General features: G+C 46.6%; 1 protein-coding gene across 6 annotated transcripts in view; it reads right to left on the bottom strand.

Moving 5' to 3' along the window:
• The window catches only part of TENM2 (teneurin transmembrane protein 2), a 2740530-nt gene that overhangs the window by 1250928 nt on the left and 1469774 nt on the right, over positions 1-19828 (bottom strand). Inside the window, exon 1 of one of the 6 annotated variants that reach the window (XM_085617842.1) lies at positions 2337-2532. The exons of the other annotated variants lie outside the window; for them this stretch is intronic. Within the exon in view, the coding sequence (XP_085473968.1) occupies positions 2337-2382 (46 nt within the window). The 5' untranslated portion in view covers positions 2383-2532. Of the gene's footprint in view, positions 1-2336; positions 2533-19828 lie in introns of those variants that run through there. 6 annotated transcript variants of the gene reach the window in all.

Here is a 19828-nt window from a genome sequence, read left to right as displayed (position 1 = left end):
GGAGACCACATGCATCCATTTTAGATCAGAAATAAACGCGTACGAAGGAAACAATTATCTCAGTACTAAACCCGTAAACGGGCAGGTACGTGCGCCGTAAGTACCCCCGTAGACACCTACTTCTCACAGTATGAGTCCTACCGACAGAATGTGGCCCCACTGAGCCGGGGCGTAGTTACCATTGGTGCAGCAGGTGCTGTGGGACAGGGGGCCGTTGAGCCCTTACATTAGTTTACTGCCCCCAACAACAGTCAGTGGGGTCATTACAGTGACGTAATAGATAGGCATGCATAACATGCTGTTTATTAACCCCGCTGCTGTGGGCTGGGACCCACGAATCACCACACCAGAAGCAAAGCCTCCAGGGGGCCATGGCGCTCCTCCTTTCCCCTAAAGCCGGCAATAAACAGCTTATTTTACCCCACACATCTGTATGTGTGATTGCGGCTGTGGCAATCTTTTTCTTATATACTTATTTAACTATGCGCACTTAACCAAAACAGGATGCAAAGGTTTTAGCTTGTGCAGTAAGGTAAAATCATGACCAAGAGTCATTGTGACTCCAAGGAGAGACGTTGCCTGTGTACAGGAATTGATATATGTAACCTGTGATGCAGCAAATGGTCTATTTCTCGTCAATTTTGCTGAAATGTGGGAATAATTAGACATTTGCACCGTAGTAATAGGTGTATGCTTATTAGTACAGTTGCTTTAAATACCTTATGTTATCAGGCCCCATTTATTTTTCATGGCCACGGTATCCAGGCATCCATCCACCCATCCACACTTTACAATGGCAGCTGGCGCTGCCTGCTTTCTAATAGCGCAGGCAGTCGGCACGTACACTTTCATATCTAATGAGTGCTCCGTCGCACCTGTGCCGCACTGTTAGATGGCGCTTAGAAGCCGCAGTATAAATCAGCTCGCTCACAGCGGCAATCCTCCCAGACGTCCTCCTCGAAAGCAACGTGTCATAAGTCTAGCAGCACAAACTTTTATCTTCTGCAAGCCACAGAGAGCGCACCCCACATCCGCAAAGTGGCAATGTTGGGGTTGCTCACTTTAGGGGGTGAGTTTGAATGGATACGTGCGTCGCCTTGCACAAAAACACTTCTGCTTCGAAATGGTGGGTGCCTCGCCCGGAAAGGGGGACGCTCTGCTGGGTGTCAGGGCGCAAGGAAAGGAACAGGGGTAGAAGTCAGATTTGCCTAGTAAAGACGTTGACGTGCACCGGGACCTGACAGTGCACATACCTTCATGCACGCTTTGCTATGCCTGCGCGGGTGTCCGGGCAGGTATCGGGCACGACTGTCCTGCTTCGTGACGCACCTTGCGACCTCCCGTTTACCTCTCTGTTGTCAAGGGTCACCGGTGCAGCAACACGCACCAGCATGTCCGAGTCTCCTAACGAAGGCGTTCACTGGTTAGGATCAGATCACACATGCCTCGCGGACACAGTCTCGTGTGTCCATTTTTGACGTGTGTCGCGTTTCAACCACCTGCTCTCGAAGTACCTGGGACAGGTGTGCCTGGTTGAAATGAGAATTACGCCGTGCCGTTAGGTGGGATGCCGTGTGGCTGCTACCAGAAGATGCGTCCTTTTGACAAGAGCCGCCTGTGTCATATACCGTGTGCCACTACACAGTCGGGTGACTGACCAGCAGGTGGGCACCGAGACAGTTTGTCTTGTGCCACCTGCTCTAACAAGCAGCACCCCTTCGGCACACCGGCCGCTGGGGTGGCAATCTAAGACTGGCACGGATTGTGACTTCGGCCGTACCTCGGCGCGCTGCCTGCTCACCACTGCCCTCAACGTGCACACACGCGCGGGGGAGAGGCTCGCTTCTGAGAATACTGAGATAAGTTAATGTATTATTCCAGCTGTCAAATGGATTTTGAATAGCTCGAGGCAGATTCCCATTAACAAAAATCTCACGGTGTGCGGCTGTTGACAAACTGCAGCTCCAGGTGCTCCGCGGAGGGTTTCAGACTCACGTAGTGGTGTGAAATCCCTTCCTGATCAGCGCTGCAGATTAAAAACACATTAGCCTCCGAGTTCCACCTCCCCATAAATAGCGCACACTCCGTCCCAAATAGCGCCTCGGAGCCACCTCGCAGAGCCTCCTCAAACAAACACCAGCAGCATTATCCTTCCTGTTACAACCTACCCCCTTACACGTTTAGGCTCATCAACATAATTACAGGCATTCCTATCATTTACAGCCCGGTGCTATTTGCACATCACACTGGTGACGAATGGTGCGCCAACAACATTCTATATGCCGCTATCCAGGCGCCTCGTGCATACACAGACTCCGGGAGCAAAGTGTTCTTACCTGCCTCGGAAGGAGGCTTCCTGCCCTTGTTAGCGGGGTGCAGCATGACTGCCCTCCAGCCTCGCCGCCACCTCCAGCATCAGACTACACAACCAAGTCCCTGGGTCCTCGTAACAAAATGCTGATGGAAAGTGGTTCTGTCTGGCTTTTCCCTTATAGGTCCCTCCAGCGGCCAGGAGCCGGGGAGCGGCGTGACATCACCTCCTGTGGTGCTGGTGTGCAGGAGCGGAGCGCCGGGCACCCTGCGCCCGACAGAGGCGAGCTCGGCACTGCTCTCCCACTCGCCGGAGAGGCTGCGAGCTGTGGCTGGAGCTGCGCGCAGGCGGTGGCGGCAGAGCCGGAGCGCAGGAGAGGGGCGCGTCAATGGAATGTGACAACGTATGTGCATCAAAGGGAAGGAGGGAGGCAGGCAGCGAGCGCGAGGGGAGGGGGCGAGGGTGACAGAGGGAGAGGCAGCGCATATAAAGGGACGGCGAGCGCCAGGCAGGGGATTCTTGGAATAAAAGTCCGTCCGCGCTCAGCTCCTGCCCTTCTGGCCGCCTCTCTGGCGCACCAATGGTGGAGCACGCACTTGCTCCTACCCTGTCTCAATGCCGACCAGAGGCAGCCGCAGTCCGTAGGTTGGGTGCTGGACCCCTCCTCGCGCCAGGATCGCCCCAGATCTTTTATATGCGCTTTTTTAACATACCTGCGCTGCTCTACTGCGGGTTGCCATTCAGTTCAGCCACTGGCTAGTGCCAGCGCTGCCATAACACATCTTGATCATGATTTTAAGCACGAGCGTCTATAAATGACCAATGCTTGTCAAGGGACGGGAATGCTGTGCCCAGGACACTGCTAGCTTTCTGTTAACCGGGGAGAGGGCACTTCGCAAACGGCAAAAAACAATGGACACGGCTTGTCAAACATAGCACGTGAATACGTTCTAGAGATCCGGAAGCCGCTGCTACTTAAAATGTAATCTCCAGTATCATGCTGCTTGAACCCAATTGTCATTGTACGCAAGCGCCAAGAAGCCACGCACGCTGCACTGTCAAATAATACCCAGCCACGCCACTCAAGTTTACGGTGGGAAATTACTGTCATGCACCAGCTATGTTTACAAGCACAATGCAACACCCCTCCCATTATGTCCCTGATTGTGCCACAATATACACAAGAAAATCTGTGGGCGCTATAGTGTACAGTTAAACTCTTCTGGAGCGCGCCATTATGCAAGTGTCAGCGCAGCGCGAATGTAAAGCACATTGCACAGGTTGGCTAATTGGTGAAAGGAAAGCACGCATTCTTCTTTTTTCTACCCAAGGACAAGTGATTCTATGCTCGCCGACCCTTGGGGACGCGCGCACGTTCAAAGAGCCGTCGTCAGTGATACCTCAGCACTGCCAAGTGCAAGTCAAGCTACACTGCGAGGAGAAGCGCTTCGCCGCACACTTTTCTCTTCCTTGGCATTCTTCAATGAACCCTCCCCCTCTTTTTGTCTTGCCTTGATGTGGAGGTGCGGATCTCGCGGCGCAGATTGACAGGTGCCTCGAGGGATCAGCAATATATTGTGTTTATCTAATTGCCTACAAGAGAGGTTACATCAGAACGTGCATTGCCATCCTTTGCTTCCAATGTGGCGCGCGAAGCTCTGTTTCTAGCCTAGGCAAGAGTGCCGTGTTTCACAGTCAGGAATCCTACACCCTTCTGCATTATTATTCAGGCAAAAGCAGGCTTGGTACATCGATACACTATATTATTATAAAGGGTCCGATGCCCATGCGCAATTCTACAGAGTCGTTTCACGAGCAGTGACGTAGCGAGCGTGCCAGGGGCCCTAATCCGAGCAAGGCCAATGGGCTACCTGCCCTCCGCCAGAGGGCAAAAAACAGCAACTCTAGGGCCGCACCAGACCATTGGACCCCAGTGCCCCTGCACCTGCTTCACCACTGATAAATAAACCCCTGATCAGACAGTTGTTACGCACCACAGTTTTGTGGATGTAAAATGTTTTTACACCCCACCCCATAACATACCTATTATTATGAGGAACGTCTGTTAACCGTAATGAAATGTATAATTACTATCCTAACGCCACGTGCGCTTTCATAGTTGAGTAGGTTATGAAACTGACAGAGGCAAATCTAACTGTGGTTTTACTTTTTTGATACACTCACTCGGAAGTACCTAAACAAAATACCGGGATGGGTCCTCAAAACACTCAGTCCACACAAAGATAGTGTTTGTCTGATTCTGACAAGGTAAGCCCGTGCTATGAAGACTGAGCTGGTCCCCACAATGTGGAATAAATATATATATATATATATATATATATTACCTACTGGCGGTCGCCAGTAGGTAGTTATAGTTAGGACCACGTTTCCATAGGAAATCCGCAACATTCTATTTTGAATAACTTTGGAGCCGGTCGACGAATCCTCGCGAATTTTTCAAAATAGGTGGGGCGCTACGCTCCGCTCCTACCCTGAAAGTCTCGGGGGGATTCGTCAAGCGGGGGCTGAGATAAAAGGGGGGTCCCAAAACGCGTTTTTCCCATGCATTTTTCCATAGGACCTTTAGACAGGGCTACAGCCCGAATGGCTGAACAGAATTACTAGAAATTTGGCAGAGAGGTAGTCCTCAGGTCAAGGAAGTGCCTTTTGTAGGTTTGGTGTAAATCTGTTCAGTAGATTCTGAGAAAATAGCCTTTAAATCAATATATATATCTGAGCCAGCTTACGGTGCGCTTACGGTACGCTTACCGTACGCGTACGGTGGCGTGCGCGAGCGCGATTCTGATTCGGCTCTTAGATCTAAGTAAACATTCGAATCGGCCGAAACCAGGAAGCGGCGGCCGCCATTTTCTCTCTCGCACTGAGAGTGATTTTTAAAATATAAAGCCCAAAAACATGTAAAGGGGCTGTTTAGACAGCTCCCACACACATAGCCATGTTGAGGGAGTCCCCAAAGATCCCCCAAGGCCAAAAACGGAATTTTTATTTTTTCGGTAATTTCACCGATTACGCTTACCGTACGCGTACGGTAAAAAATTAAAAAAAAAAAAATTATCCACACTCTCTCCACCCCGTGTCCATTTGGTGCCCGAAGGGCACCAATTGTGCATGGCTTATTACATATGAGATAAACTAAAATATTTAAAAAAAAATATTAAACAAAAAAATTATCCACACTCTCTCCACCCCGTGTGCAAATGGTGCCCGAAGGGCACCATTTGTGCATGGCTTATAAAATATACGAAAAATTACAATATTACCTTTCAAAACGAAGTGCATCATATGTCCTCCATGTGCGCACGGTGCGCGAAGCGCATCGTGCGTACATGGCCCATCTAGCGTAACGTGGGCACGGCACTAACTGCGTAAAGTGGGCGCGCGGTGCGCGAAGCGCACCGCGTGCTCACTGTGCGCGCACGGTGCGCGAAGCGCACCGTGCGCGCACGGAACGAACTGCGTTAAGTAGGGGCGCACGCCACGAATGGCGTAAAGTAACTTAGCATTTAAAAAACCGTACAAATTCACTGAAAAAACCATAGGTTTCACACACGTTATAGTTAGGAATTAGCATTTAAAAAACCTTGCAAATTCACTGAAAAAACCATAGGTTTCACACATGTTATAGTTAGCGGAAATTTTACTGATAAAAAACCAATGAAATTCCCCCGTTATAGTTAGTGCAGGCAACTATAACTCACGCGACCGCAATCTTCTTCTGATAACATATGTGTCTTTATGAAAAAAAAATATTTGTAATATATGTATAGCTAAAAATGTATGGAAGAAGACATGGGCAAATAAGTGTCTAAATACAGTATTAGCATCAGCAGAGGATTGCGGTCGCGTGAGTTATAGTTGCCTGCACTAACTATAACGGGGGAATTTCATTGGTTTTTTATCAGTAAAATTTCCGCTAACTATAACATGTGTGAAACCTATGGTTTTTTCAGTGAATTTGCAAGGTTTTTTAAATGCTAATTCCTAACTATAACGTGTGTGAAACCTATGGTTTTTTCAGTGAATTTGTACGGTTTTTTAAATGCTAAGTTACTTTACGCCATTCGTGGCGTGCGCCCCCACTTAACGCAGTTCGTTCCATGCACGCACGGTGCGCTTCGCGCACCGTGCGCGCACAGTGAGCACGCGGTGGGCTTCGCGCACCGCGCGCCCACTTTACGCAGTTAGTGCCGTGCACGCACGGTGGGCACGCGGTGCGCTACGCGCACCGCGTGCCCACGTTACGCTAGATGGGCCATGTACGCACGATGCGCTTCGCGCACCGTGCGCACATGGAGGACATATGATGCACTTCGTTTTGAAAGGTAATATTTTAATTTTTCGTATCTGTTATAAGCCATGCACAAATGGTGCCCTTCGGGCACCATTTGCACACGGGGTGGAGAGAGTGTGGATGATTTTTTTCTAAATTATTTTTTGTTTTAATATTTTAGTTTAACTCATCTTTAATAAGCCATGCACAATTGGTGCCCTTCGGGCACCAATTGCACACGGGGTGGGGAGAGTGTGGATAATTTTTTTTTATTTTATAATTTTTTACCGTACGCGTACGGTAAGCGTAATCGGCGAAATTAGCGAAAAAATTAAAATTCCGTTTTTGGCCTTGGGGGATCTTTGGGGACTCCCTCAACATTGCTATGTGTGTGGGAGCTGTCTAAACAGCCCCTTTACATGTTTTTGGGCTTAATATTTTAAACATCACTCTCAGTGCGAGAGAGAAAATGGCGGCCGCCGCTTCCTGGTTTCGGCCGATTCGAATGTTTACTAAGATCTAAGAGCCAATCAGAATTGCGCTCGCGCACGCCACCGTACGCGTACGGTAAGCGTACCGTAAGCGCACCGTAAGCTGGCTCAGATATATATATTGATTTAAAGGCTATTTTCTCAGAATCTACTGAACAGATTTACACCAAACCTACAAAAGGCACTTCCTTGACCTGAGGACTACCTCTCTGCCAAATTTCTAGTAATTGTGTTCAGCCGTTCGGGCTGTAGCCCTGTCTAAAGGTCCTATGGAAAAATGCATGGGAAAAACGCGTTTTGGGACCCCCCTTTTATCTCAGCCCCCGCTTAACGAATCCCCCCAAGACTTTCAGGGAAGGAGCGGAGCGTAGCGCCCCACCTATTTTGAAAAATTCGCGAGGATTCGTCGACCGGCGCCAAAGTTATTCAAAATAGAATGTTGCGGATTTCCTATGGAAACGTGGTCCTAACTATAACTACCTACTGGCGACCGCCAGTAGGTAATATATATCAAAGAAACACCAGAGTTCCCACTGTTATGCTTCCCAAATCTGGAACGAAGGTAGGGACACAGACTCCAAGTTGGTGCGTGATTTCTTTGCTTTATTTAAATCAGCAGACGCTTCGGCATGGCGGCATGACGCGTTTCGCCCAGCAAGTGGGCTTGATCACATAACGAGACTCTCGTCTCCCACAGTATATATAGCACTTTTTCAAATACCATTCATTGCTTCACGTGCTACAGTGAAAGTAGAAGAAATACTAATTGATGGGTCATTCTTCTGAATTTGTTTTAACAATATATACAATTGAAATCAAATGGCTCAAAAATATGCTGGATAAATCCCACAATAGTTATATAAATTACAAAAGTGCAATGTGCAAATATTTGATTTTATATATATATATATATATATATATATATATACACACACATACACACTCTCTCTCTCTCTTTCGCTCTCACTCTCTCTCAGAAAATGACCACCAGTCATTTTCTAAGTGTACGCATAGAACACCCAAACTCTCATTCAGCAGGGAAACAACAGCCAATCATAAATGAGCAACAGTCTTAAACATATTACCCAATGGAAACGTTTCCTTTATTTCAATGGTCCAAAAACCGAAATCCTAATGGTAGGTGAATAGACCCTATGTCCTGCCCCTTTGATTGGCTGATCTGCCTTGGAGTGCCCTTAAACACCATCAAGGGAGGTAAAAATCTAGGGCTAAGACTAAGATGCTAACCCTTAATTTTCATTGTAGATCAAAGCAGAGGTCAATGGTGGCAACTTCCAGTTATCCCTCCTGCAGAACATTTCCATTCCCCTTCAAACTTAGCATATAGCAAGGCTGACATGATTACTTGAAAATGACATCTGCATGAGCCTATGCAATAACATATACTATGGGCTGCCCACATAACAACACAGATGAACTACTGGGCGATCAACTCAAGGATGTAAGAAGTGAGACCAGGTGAAACTGCTGCTAAAATCAGCCCATTTGTTGCCTGTGGAATTAAAGGTTAAGATCAAACTCTTTTAAGCTGCCCACAAGACCCAGTGAAAAAAAGAACTCACTAAAAATCAGTGCCTCTTTAAACCCCAGGAGAGACCTCAACCTCCCCACTCTAACCAGATCCAAAGACAAAAACATGGTGGGAGGGCCTGGGCATGCCAGGTCTAAAACTCTGGGGCACTCGGAGCCCTATCCTCTTGGGTGAATCAAACCACCAGCACTTCAGAAGGTTCTTAAAGACAGAATAATTCAAACTGCCAATCAATTTAGCACAGTTTCCTTTTGGGTAGCTGAAGAATGCTGTAATGAAACATATTACATCAAGCTAGATACTGAGTAACCTACACAGTTGCCTGCAAATTCCCTAGAGTTCTGCTTCATTGTTTTCAATTTAATAGTTTTGTTCAGTACTCAAAAGTGATCACAAGGTAACAATGCAGTGCTTTTTAAAATTATATACATACATACAGCGATAATTCCATATTTAGACTTGCTTGACATTATCCCATTGGCCCACTTGAATGCAATATAACAGTCTCATGCAGAGTAGCCTGACTTTAAGTACTGGGATGTATGTAGCACAAACATAGCTAGAAGTAAGTAAACATTATTCAGTGAAGTACAGAGAGGCATGGGCGCACCTTCGCATGCTGTACACTGAAAGCAGAACAGGGGAAGGAGAACCCTTAGCTTCCACGCGCCACCAGAGCTCTTCATGATGGCGGTCCAGGCAGCGGTGCACCGTGGGTAGCCATTGCCCAGGGCAAACCAAAAGTATTGGGCAGTGAAATTTGCATCCCAATTTTCTGCCCCTAAAAATTTTGCATCTGGGGAAACTGCCCCTGTGGACCCCCCCACGCTACGCCACTGGGTCCAGGTACTATTATTGCCTACGCCAGAGCAGTGTTGGAATGACAATATGTGCTTGGAATTGTTTCGCACCAGCTTCTGCCAATAACACAAAATTTAATTTAGACAACGTTGTTATAACAGATTTAAACTGAAACCTCTTTGCCGGCACAAGCGGGTTTGTGGAAACGGTTAGTAAGTTGTGAAATAGCTACACACAGGAGATAACCCTAAATTGGACAAGAGTGACTAATTAAACTCTACTTAGGACTATTTTGTAGCCGTGTCTTTAATTCCCTGGAGGGCTACTGCCTATTTTAGCCCTGTCCAACAGTTTAGAATAAGAAATTATATCCTGTTTGGCAAAGATTTGACTTAGTATGAATGTTAGATGAGCAAGTAGTGTGGCTAGAAAACATGAAATCTGAAAGTGTATAAAGCTCTTAAGGAGGCAAAAGATAATCCTACCTAAGAGAAGAACCATGTGCATTAAGGGCTTTGTATGGTATATGAAGAGAAATGAGAATAGCTTATATACATTTTTCGTGACACATTGGTTGATATTTCGTATTAAGGCTTTATTTACTGACTAGATCACGACTAGGAAATTCATTCTGAGATCCTTGTGTTTCTATTAGCCTCTGTCGTCGAGAAAAGTAGAATTTTTTTTTTATTTCCTATTTCTTATCAGCAGAAATGTGGTGGTTACCCAATGAACAGTTTATCATAATATTTTGTACAGTATTACTACATGTATCTAATTTAAAGCAACGTATATTCATTGTCATCCATGCATATGTTCATTGAAATGAAAAAAGTACATAATTATTGCAGAATCTATTTTTCAGGTGTTGAAGATGGTTGCTGTGCTTCCATAAGGGAATGTTGAAAATGTGAAACATGAACTCATTATTTTCAAGAAGAGAAATTTCTGAAGAGTATCATTGTTTCAAAACTATTTTAAATTGTTTTTTTCAGCAAAATCAAGTTTTTTGGGATAGGATTTTGTTAGACCTGACATCCTTGGCGTGGGTTTTTCCCCTGTCTTTTGCCTCTGCTACCTGGATTTTTGATGCTGTGCTGGATTTCGTTTTTGCTGGTTTAGATGCTTTGGACACTCTGCCACTGCTAATCAGTGCCAGAGTGTAAGTGCTCCCTGTGTAAAATATCATATTGATTGGATATACCTGATTGGCATATCTGTATCACCATGAAGTCCCTAGTAAAGTGCACTGTGTGTGCCAGGGCTGGTGATGACAGATGCTACTAGTGGGTCTGCAGCGCTGATTGCGCCACCCACCTGTGTAGCCCTAAAACGGTGTCTCAGGCCTGCCACCGCAGGCCTGCCTCCAGTCCCCGGACTGCCATGTCCTCCTGGCCAGTGTCCACACTGACCGGGCCTAGCCCTTCCCTTTTTATACACATCAGTCATCCCTATGGAAGGCCCAAGGTACCCCCCTGAGCAGGGTGCAGTGTATGTAAAAGGTAGAGCATGTACTAGTGCAGGTATCATGCTCTGGTAGTGAACAGCGGCCATTTTGTGTGTTCACTGCTGCAAGGTTATCTTGCTCCATAGGCTAACATGGGGAGGCTGGTGCCAATGGCTATCCGCCTATCTTCTCATAGGAACAAGATAAGACATGAGTGTTTGATATCCCTGAGCTCAGCATTTAATAACACATCTTTTAGGAGAGGTTGTTTTTAAATCCTGAGTTGGAGAATAGTACTTTTTAGAGAGTAGCTGTTCTCTTGTCTGACCCTTCTGTGTGCCTGGGCATGCTTGTGGATTGACTGTCTGGCTTGAGAGTGACAGGGGCTGGGGATCCCCCAGGAGGTTGGCTGAGTAAGCCCTTTGCTGAATGGCGTCATTTGCAAGTAGAGTGGAGGGAGGAGATAGCACCTGGGAGTGAATAGGGCTGTGCCTGCCTGCCACACTGCTGGCTCCACCTCCTGCTGGGCGGCTGACGACTCTGCCCCTCACTCTGAAAAGAAAGCAGAAGCCAGGAAAACAAAGTGCTCCAGCAACACCCAGAACTGGATCAGACCGGGCTCAGGACCCACTTGCACAAAGACTTCAAAGACTTTTAGGGGTATAAGTACAAGACCCCTGACAACAGATTTTTAGATTCTACAATCAAGAGGAACCTCTGCCAGAAGAAGGACCGCTGAAGAACTGAAGGAAGATTGCCTTGGTGTGTGCTCCAAGGGCTGACCTGTTCTGCTGTGCAACTGAAGGAGAGAAGAAGGGCTTGCTGTGTGCTGTGCCCCTGCCTACTTGAAACTACCAAGACTTTGCTGTGTGCTGTGTCTGTAACTGAATCTCCAAGGGCCTGAGAAGAGCTGGCCTCCTGTTCTTGAACCCAGGGTTAAAAGGTTCCCAAGAAACTGACTTCAGCTATCACGATTGTGCTGTAAGGGCCGGGAGCGTGAGTTTGCCAGCCGCTGCTGAAATCCCGATCGGTGTGTACATCGACACACGGCGGTTTGCGAAGGTCGGAGGACTGTGTGGCCTCCCCTCGTGAATCCTGCTTTAGGCTATCAACTGAGACCTGGGGGCGGCCTGTCCGTGGCCCACACCCTCCAATCCCTATTGCCGTGAGGATTTTGCCCTGCTAGAGGGCCGCACATCGCCACGCAATCTCGCCGTACCTTGCCGGCGCTTCCAAGGCGAAGATCGAGCCCGCTGCCCTCTCATTGGTGGAGAGGACCGAGCCCCCTCACTAAACGCCGCGCTGGGATTGGCCAGCGTCATCGAGACATCCTGAGCAGTCGTTGCCCTCTCATTGGTTGAGAGCGTCGAGCCCCCCTCGCTGGGATTGGCCAAGCGACATCCGGACATCCCGAGAAGCCGGTGGAGTGGTGCCCCAGTCTACGGTGTGACCCGTCTTCGTCGAGGGAGCGGCGAGTGCCTTCAGCGTGCCCCAGCCTGTGAGCCAAGGAGGAGAAGGGCCGCACTGCCTTCCCGCTGCTCGTTGGATTGTCGAGAGCGGGCGGAAGGGTGGATGTGACCGGCCGGGGCTGTCACGGAAGAATCTGCCCACGCTGAAACTGCCGCATACCGCGCACGGTGAGAAGAACTGCCTGAATATTACAGCACTGCTGTAATACCCCCTGTGATAGCGAGAAGAGACTTGAGACTGTCCGTAGAGTAAAAGAAACTTCCTAGCAACCTAGTATAACCATTAAGTTTGTGTGCAACATACCCTGAAGTGATCATACTTCTTCCTGCTACATCATATAAAGATATATTTTTATATACATACCTGTGTGGTCTACCTTTGTGGTGTACTGGTGGGGTCATTGTGGGGAGAGAGTGCAAATACTTTACACATTGCCTTGGGGATAAGCCTGTCTGCTCGAGCCAAGCTACCTAGAGGGTGAGCAGGGGTTATCTACCGTGTGTGTCCCTGTACCCTGACTAGAAGCAAGGGTCCCTATTTGGTCTAAGGTACTTACCTCTGCCAACTAGAGACCCCCAGATCTAACAGATTTCTTTTTAAAATAAATATTCTGTATTTAAAGTTCTTCTCCTTCTGGGTTATTGGGTCTCACCTAGCGTCGCAGCACAAGCGCTGCACGCTCTGCAAGACCTATTGTCATCAAGTCGACTTCGGAAGTGGGGTGGAAGCTCCGCCCATGCTTTTCATTGGCGCGTCAATTGTGTGTCTTTTGCTTTCTCGCCCTAAGTGCGCCAGGTATGCCCAGACGTGGGTCCTGGGCTCACTGTGCCACTGGAATCAAGCTATCCTGGCTGAAAAGGGGTGAAACCCCGAAACCGGTCCTAGGATGCTTGTTTCCAGTCCAGGGAGGACCTGGCTTGGCAGTTCGGGCTGGACTGTTCCCATGAGGCACAGGGTGAAGACTGATTTGCATATGGCCAGGTCTAAACTGGGGTGGCATGGTGAGCAAAAGAATGATAGATTTAACCCAGATCTCTTGACTGGGGGTGAATGTTTTGATTTGTTCTGCATTCCGTCCATCAATTGTGTGTCTTTTGCTTTCTTGCCCTAAGTGTGCCAGGTACGCCCAGACGTGGGTCCTGTGCTCACTGTGTCACTGGAATCAAGCTATCCTGGCTGAAGAGAGGTGAAACCCCAAAACCGGTCCTGGGATGCTTGTTTCTGGTCCAGGGAGGACCTGGCTTGGCAGTTCGGGCTGGACTGTTTCCATGAGGCACAGGGTCAATACTGATTTGCATATGGCCAGATCTAAACTGGGGTGGCATGGTGAGCAAAATAATGATGGATTTAACCCAGATCTCTTGACTGAGGGTGAATGTTTTGATTTGTTCTGCATTCCGTCCATCAATTGTGTGTCTTTTGCTTTCATTGGCGCGCGTCACACTTTATGCTAAAGGCTTGATTTCTATTGGAAGTGAGGCTTTTTTGTTCCCCCCCTGTTTCCTTAAGGCCCTGCCCATCCGCACTCGTACATGAGCACGCTCTCCGCTCTGCTGATGAGCTGCAGCGCAGCACGGCAGGTCCGGGCTGCCGTCAAGCAGCAACCTAAGTATCGCTCTGTATTTTAACCCAATGATTTTCTGGATCGTGAGGGACTTCCAGTGGACAACAGTCCGATCAGTTCCTGCCATTAACAACCCTTGCTCACCAGGGCAGCCATGGACAGACGGCTGCAAGGGTGAACATTGATGCCAACATTCACCTTCGGAAGAACAGATGGGGCCTGGCGTGCCTGGACGGAGTTTAGAGGCAGAAATTTTCAAGACTGCAAACACCTTTCCATGCCAGAAGTGGTTGAAGCTGGTTAATAGGAGCTGCTGATTCAAGCGGTGCCCAAAGGTAAACCCTGCACCACAGAGGAGATGCAGCATTGAAGCCTGTGCCCACTCACACATGACCTGTCTATCTTCCATGCCCCCATCCCGTGTGCGTCCTTCCCGCGCTCTCTCGTCTCTAGGCAAGTGGCCCTTCGTGCCTTCCACATTGCTTACAGGCTGGACTCGGGGTAGGGGGTAATGGCTGCTCTGGAGGCAAGCACGGGAGCTGCAGCCTTGAACCCCGTTTTTACTCTGGAAGGGAGGGGCGTGCGGCTGTACATGTCCTCGCCTCCTCCTGGGACCGGAAAGAAACATTTCTTCTATGCACTGACGTGGAATTTAGGTGCTGCTGAGACTCAACATGGCCAATGAACCGGTGATTTTAAACGTGTATGACATGGTAAGTGTGACTTACGGTTCGTGAGTGGACTATGCCATATTTTGTGTTGTGCTCTCACAACTGCTGGTTGATTTTTTGCAATGCTGTCAGTCCAACCTTCCTTTTAAGCTTCCAACCTTGGCATTCCGGGACATGCATTTTTCACTTGCCCATTTTGCCAGGGGTTTCTACTTCTTGCCATACAATTGGCTGTCAAATCAAAATTAAGGCCCTGGACTGGAGAACCAACTCTTGATTCCAATTGCAACCTCTTTCTTAGACCACCTATCATTCATATTCTCTTTTTCTCTCTCCCTCTCTCTTTCTCTCTCTCCTCTCTCTCGCCCGAGTGACTGCCTATCGTGTCAAGCCTTGAGCTGGTTGTGACATAAACTCTTCTCATGCCAGGATTTATCCGCTCATACATATGACACAGAAAGTGAAACAGGGTCACCAGAGCATGGCACCACCAAGCAGTGCTGAGTATTGCTTGGTTTAATTAGCTTTTTCTCCACCTCCGAAAGTTGAAAGGCTGAGTTAACCTAGCAGTGATTCGAATCCTCAGGTGTGCAGATTATGTCCACATACTCAGCAGTTAGTGACTTGCTCACTGATCTGCAGCTGGTGACTACATTTATTAATTTATCCGTCCCAGGAGTCTGCGCATGACTTCATAGTAAAATGTTCAACTCAAATGATCCTCTCAGCCTTTCGTCATTCTGAGGATGATAAAATAAAACATTTGGGCAAAAATAAACATCTGTAATTCAGCGCCAGGATGTACAACGTCAGGGTAACAATAAACGTCTGTAATTCAGTGCCAAGGTGAATAACATATTGATAACAATACACATCTGTAATTAAGTGCCAACGTGATTAACATTTGGGTAACAACAAACATCTGTTATTCAACACCAAGGTGAATAACATCTGGGTAACAATAAACATCTGTAATTCAGCTTCAGGATAACTGTGGTGGATGTCTGCTTTACACATACCTATATTACGACTCACTGGTTGAACTTGAAATCGGCGGAGCTCCCTTGCCAGCTGCCTGGCTGCTCCAGAGCCCTCATATCTCCCACTTTTATTTGCGAGTAGCTTGCCCAGTTCAATTTGTAGGTCACGGCTGGGCAGTGCATGCGCTGCTCTGTGAGGCATGCTGTATTAAGGTATGGTATGGACTTTGAGCTCCGCCCATTTTCAGCCCATTTTTTCAATTGGCTTCTGTAGCTGTTCTTTCAAATTGGTTGCTTTTGATTCATGAATTGGCTTAGTAGTCCCTCCTTGGTACCGCCTTGTCTGCATAAGTAACCTCACGAGGACTGGACTTTTTACTTGTGTTGTTAAACGGTCTCTTTTATCTACATTCTGTAAGGACAATTTTGTCCTGTTGCAGGCACAAAGTACATTTCCTGCAAGGCTGCCCAGTTTGCCTCCGGGCACTGCGCTACGGTTTCAGCACGGCTCCCGCTTTTTCATTTTTAATTAACAATAGGGCCAACTTGACAAACAAATGCTTTTTTTTTGTAAAAGCGCCCCATACCACACTTTCACTTTGATGGTGACTGCACACCTTTCTTTAGACAAGCCGCGTCTATAGAAAGGGGCGTGGCTGCCATTAAAGTGAAAGCACGGCATGAGGCGCTTTTACAAACAAGCATTTGCAATGTAACAGGTCTCACATTTGCGAGAGTTTAAGCTATTGACATTGTAAACGACAATGCCTTTTATTTATCTGTTTTAACAACCAACACATAAATGAAAGACATTGTCATTTACAATGCCAATAGCTCAAATCGCAAGTGCGAGACCTATTGCATTGCAAATGCTTGTTTTTTTACTCACCCTCATATATTTTATACTGCAAACTAGAGCATAGATATGACATATTCCGAACATGTTCCATTTAGCACCGTTTTGTAGGATTCCCTTAGTATATATGGACCACATTATTAGACTGTTGTGGAAAGGGATCTTAAACTTCAGTATTATGAGCTGTCGCTGTCGTAACACAAAGTGAAAAACTGAAAATCTAACGAGATGAAAACAAGATTCTGAGATAAATCCTGGTCCTAGGAGCTTGGCACAAGAAGTAAGGACTTTCTTAAAAAAAAGCCTATATGATATCTTAGAAACAGCAAACTAAATTACAGCTAAGAAATAAACACAACATTTCCAAAACGAAAAAGTATAATGATTAAAATGAGACATGATTGAGGTAAATAGGATCTAGCTATCAGAATGTATTTAAAATGTTTTTTGTGGCTTTCCTAAAACAATGCTGTATTTGGAGGCATTAATTTAAGCACAGTTATGAGCTCGCTGCAATAAAAAAAACACAGCTGGTGGGGTTTAATAGAGCTTTTGTTTTAGTAAATGAACCAACCCAAATGCTTCCAGTTTAAAGGAGAACATTTTCTGGAAATATGCTTTCCTTGTAAAATACGCTCACTCCCAGGTGCTGGAAATTTCTGCTTTTAGAAAGTTGCCAAAATAGCAAATGCTGAAATCTTCAGAACTTATAGCAAAAGTTCTATAGCTTTTGTTCTGATGTTCCAATCGTTCCTAAACACCAATGGAGTACCCATTGAACATGCCTTCCAGACAGGAAAACAGCCTTCCTTGTCACCTTACTGTAAAATTAGCCAGAAGTCCCTGTACCCAAATGGCAGATTACCACTGCTACTATGCAGGCTTCTGTTCAAATCTCTATCAACTGCCCTATTTAGATAAGCTCTTCTTTCAATGCACAGGGTCCAAACTGTAGCTGGGGCCAGTCAGTATAGGAGATTTCTGGGGGCAAACAGAAGAAGGCCTTGTATCTACAAGTCAAAAGAGATAGGCTGTTCTTTGTTCTATCAACTGCCCTACACCCCTCCCAAATGGCTAATCTATGCTAAGTGGCTAGTAGTTAACACCACCCTGTTAGTTGTGGCTCAGAGGCAGAATATAGTATTCTAAGCCAGGGCCATTAAAGCTCTAAGACAAGGATGTGTATGGCAGCTGTGGAGGTGTCATTAGTAGCATAATTGCTTTTAAACTAGTTCTGTCTCAGACAGCCCAAAGTACTTTCAATAAAGTTATTTTTACACTAAAGTTATCACAAGTCTGATTTCAGAATTAAATCAGAGTTTGAAAATTAAGCAGAAATAACTCTGAAGTACGTCTCTAGCATTTCCCCAGGCAGACATACAGAATCAATATTTTAATCAAATCTATATCTTTTCATGGAAAAGTCTAGTACTTTCTACATAGTGAAACTAACTGTTGGGTCTTTAGTCGTTCTGATGGATCACTTTTTAAAAATATATTATACCACTTTTTATATGTTAGACACATTTCCTTATGGGCTTGCACAAGCAATTATGGGAATGCCTTATTAATATATAAATATAGTTTATCCTGCATGGTAAAGACATTTAAAAACATGGAAAATGATGTCTTCCTGAGAAGGAGAAACATCCTCACCTAGAACACCATCTAGAATTCTTGCAATGAACCAATTTCAGTGAATCCAATCTTTATTTATTATCATAGAATTTCATCAGTAGGTATAGTGATATCCAATCACACTATTTGAGTAAATATTAATCAGTAATGCGTAATAACAAAACCTAATGCATTTTGAGACCAGCCTTTCATTAGGGGAAAAATTCCTGGAATGCAATAAAGCAAATAAATCTAGGTACTACCAAACAAGCGATAAAGACTATAAAAGTGAAAAAAAGGTGAAAAAAAACTGTGACAAAAGATTTGCAAGGAAAGTGAAAGAAAAGATGTCATCACTCTATGAATATGATCAGTGTCTTCCATCCTAAGTATGCCCACAAAAGACAAATTCCTCGAGTAAAAGTCACCGAATTGTGTCACTGGAGGTTAAAAAAAAATGAACTCAATTACAGAACGTGACTGTGAAACATGCAATTTAAAAGGGTAAATGTAAAAAAAGTGAAACAATAAATAAATAAAACATCACGAGTTCAACCAACAAAGAATAAATAGCTATTGAAGTTTAGGAAAATTTACCTTCAGGCACTTTTTATGTCTTCACTTTACTTATACTACCGGCAATTGTTGTTTTGACACTAGGATCACTTTGAGGCTGTGTTGGACTTGGCCCTTCTTGCAGATTCATCCCTAAACTTTTTGCCTTCCTCCTAACCTTTTTTTTCTAACATGGTGTTGGTGGTTTTAGGACTCTGGGCACTTTAACACTGGTTAGCAGTGCAGAGTGTGTGTGCTCTCTGCCCTCCATAGGCTAACATTGGGAACTCCCCCCTTTTTGGGATAACTTCTAAATAAAACAAAATAAGTATGGCATGTTTGGTATGTGTGGAATGGAAATGATAAAGCCTGTGCAATGGTGTGCGCAGATTTATTTTTACTATTTTAGGGATGCCACTTTTAGAAGTTGGCATTTCTGTGTGCTGTGTGCCTGCCTGCATGTCTGTTTCTAGAAGTGACCGGGGCTGGTGAGGAGTGGGTGGCTCCTGGGAGGCAGGGTCAGGCTGAGTGGGAGGTCTGCAACTGGAGTAGTGCGTGGTGGAATCCCCTGTCCCTGAATAGGTCTGAGCCTGCCCTATATAATGCTAGCTCCGCCCCCCTACTAACACCGCTCCCAGTGCCTGTTGGGACTGGAACTTCCAAGACCTTTACAGAAACCTCTACCCCCTAGACCCTTCCAGAAGCTTCTGCCCCCTTCTAGGTGCAGGGCAGAGAGTTGTATAAATACAGGGGCTGTGACCCCATGAGATGGTGTGCTTGTGCAGACTTGGAGGGGACACGCTGCCAGGAGGAACCGCCGCGGGACCCAGCGTGCTGGCCCCTGTGCCTAACTTTACCCCTCTGCCCAGGAGAGATTCTGCTGGAGTGAAGGCTGCTGTGCCAGAAGGATTGCCACCCTGATGGGTTTGACTGCTCCCAGGAACAGCTACTTCATCCTTGGTGAGCTGCCCTGTTGCCTGCTGATCATGCCCAGCATTGACTGTCCTCTCCTGCCGTCTAGCGCCTCGTGAGCGCTATATTGTAAGCGCCTGTACTCCAAGGAGGTGAGGAGCGTGTGCGCCACTGCCGCGCAAGGCTGCGACGCGCTGGGAGGGAATCCCAGTGTGTGGGATTCCCCCTGCATAGTCACCAAGCAGGAGCCCATCCTGCATTAATGCTGAGTCTGATCGCGGGTGCCCACCCCGCATGTGAACGCTGTTCA

This window comes from Triturus cristatus, chromosome 7 (assembly GCF_964204655.1).
Source record: "Triturus cristatus chromosome 7, aTriCri1.1, whole genome shotgun sequence".
Lineage (NCBI taxonomy): Eukaryota > Metazoa > Chordata > Amphibia > Caudata > Salamandridae > Triturus > Triturus cristatus.
This window is presented reverse-complemented; position numbering and strand designations above follow the sequence as displayed.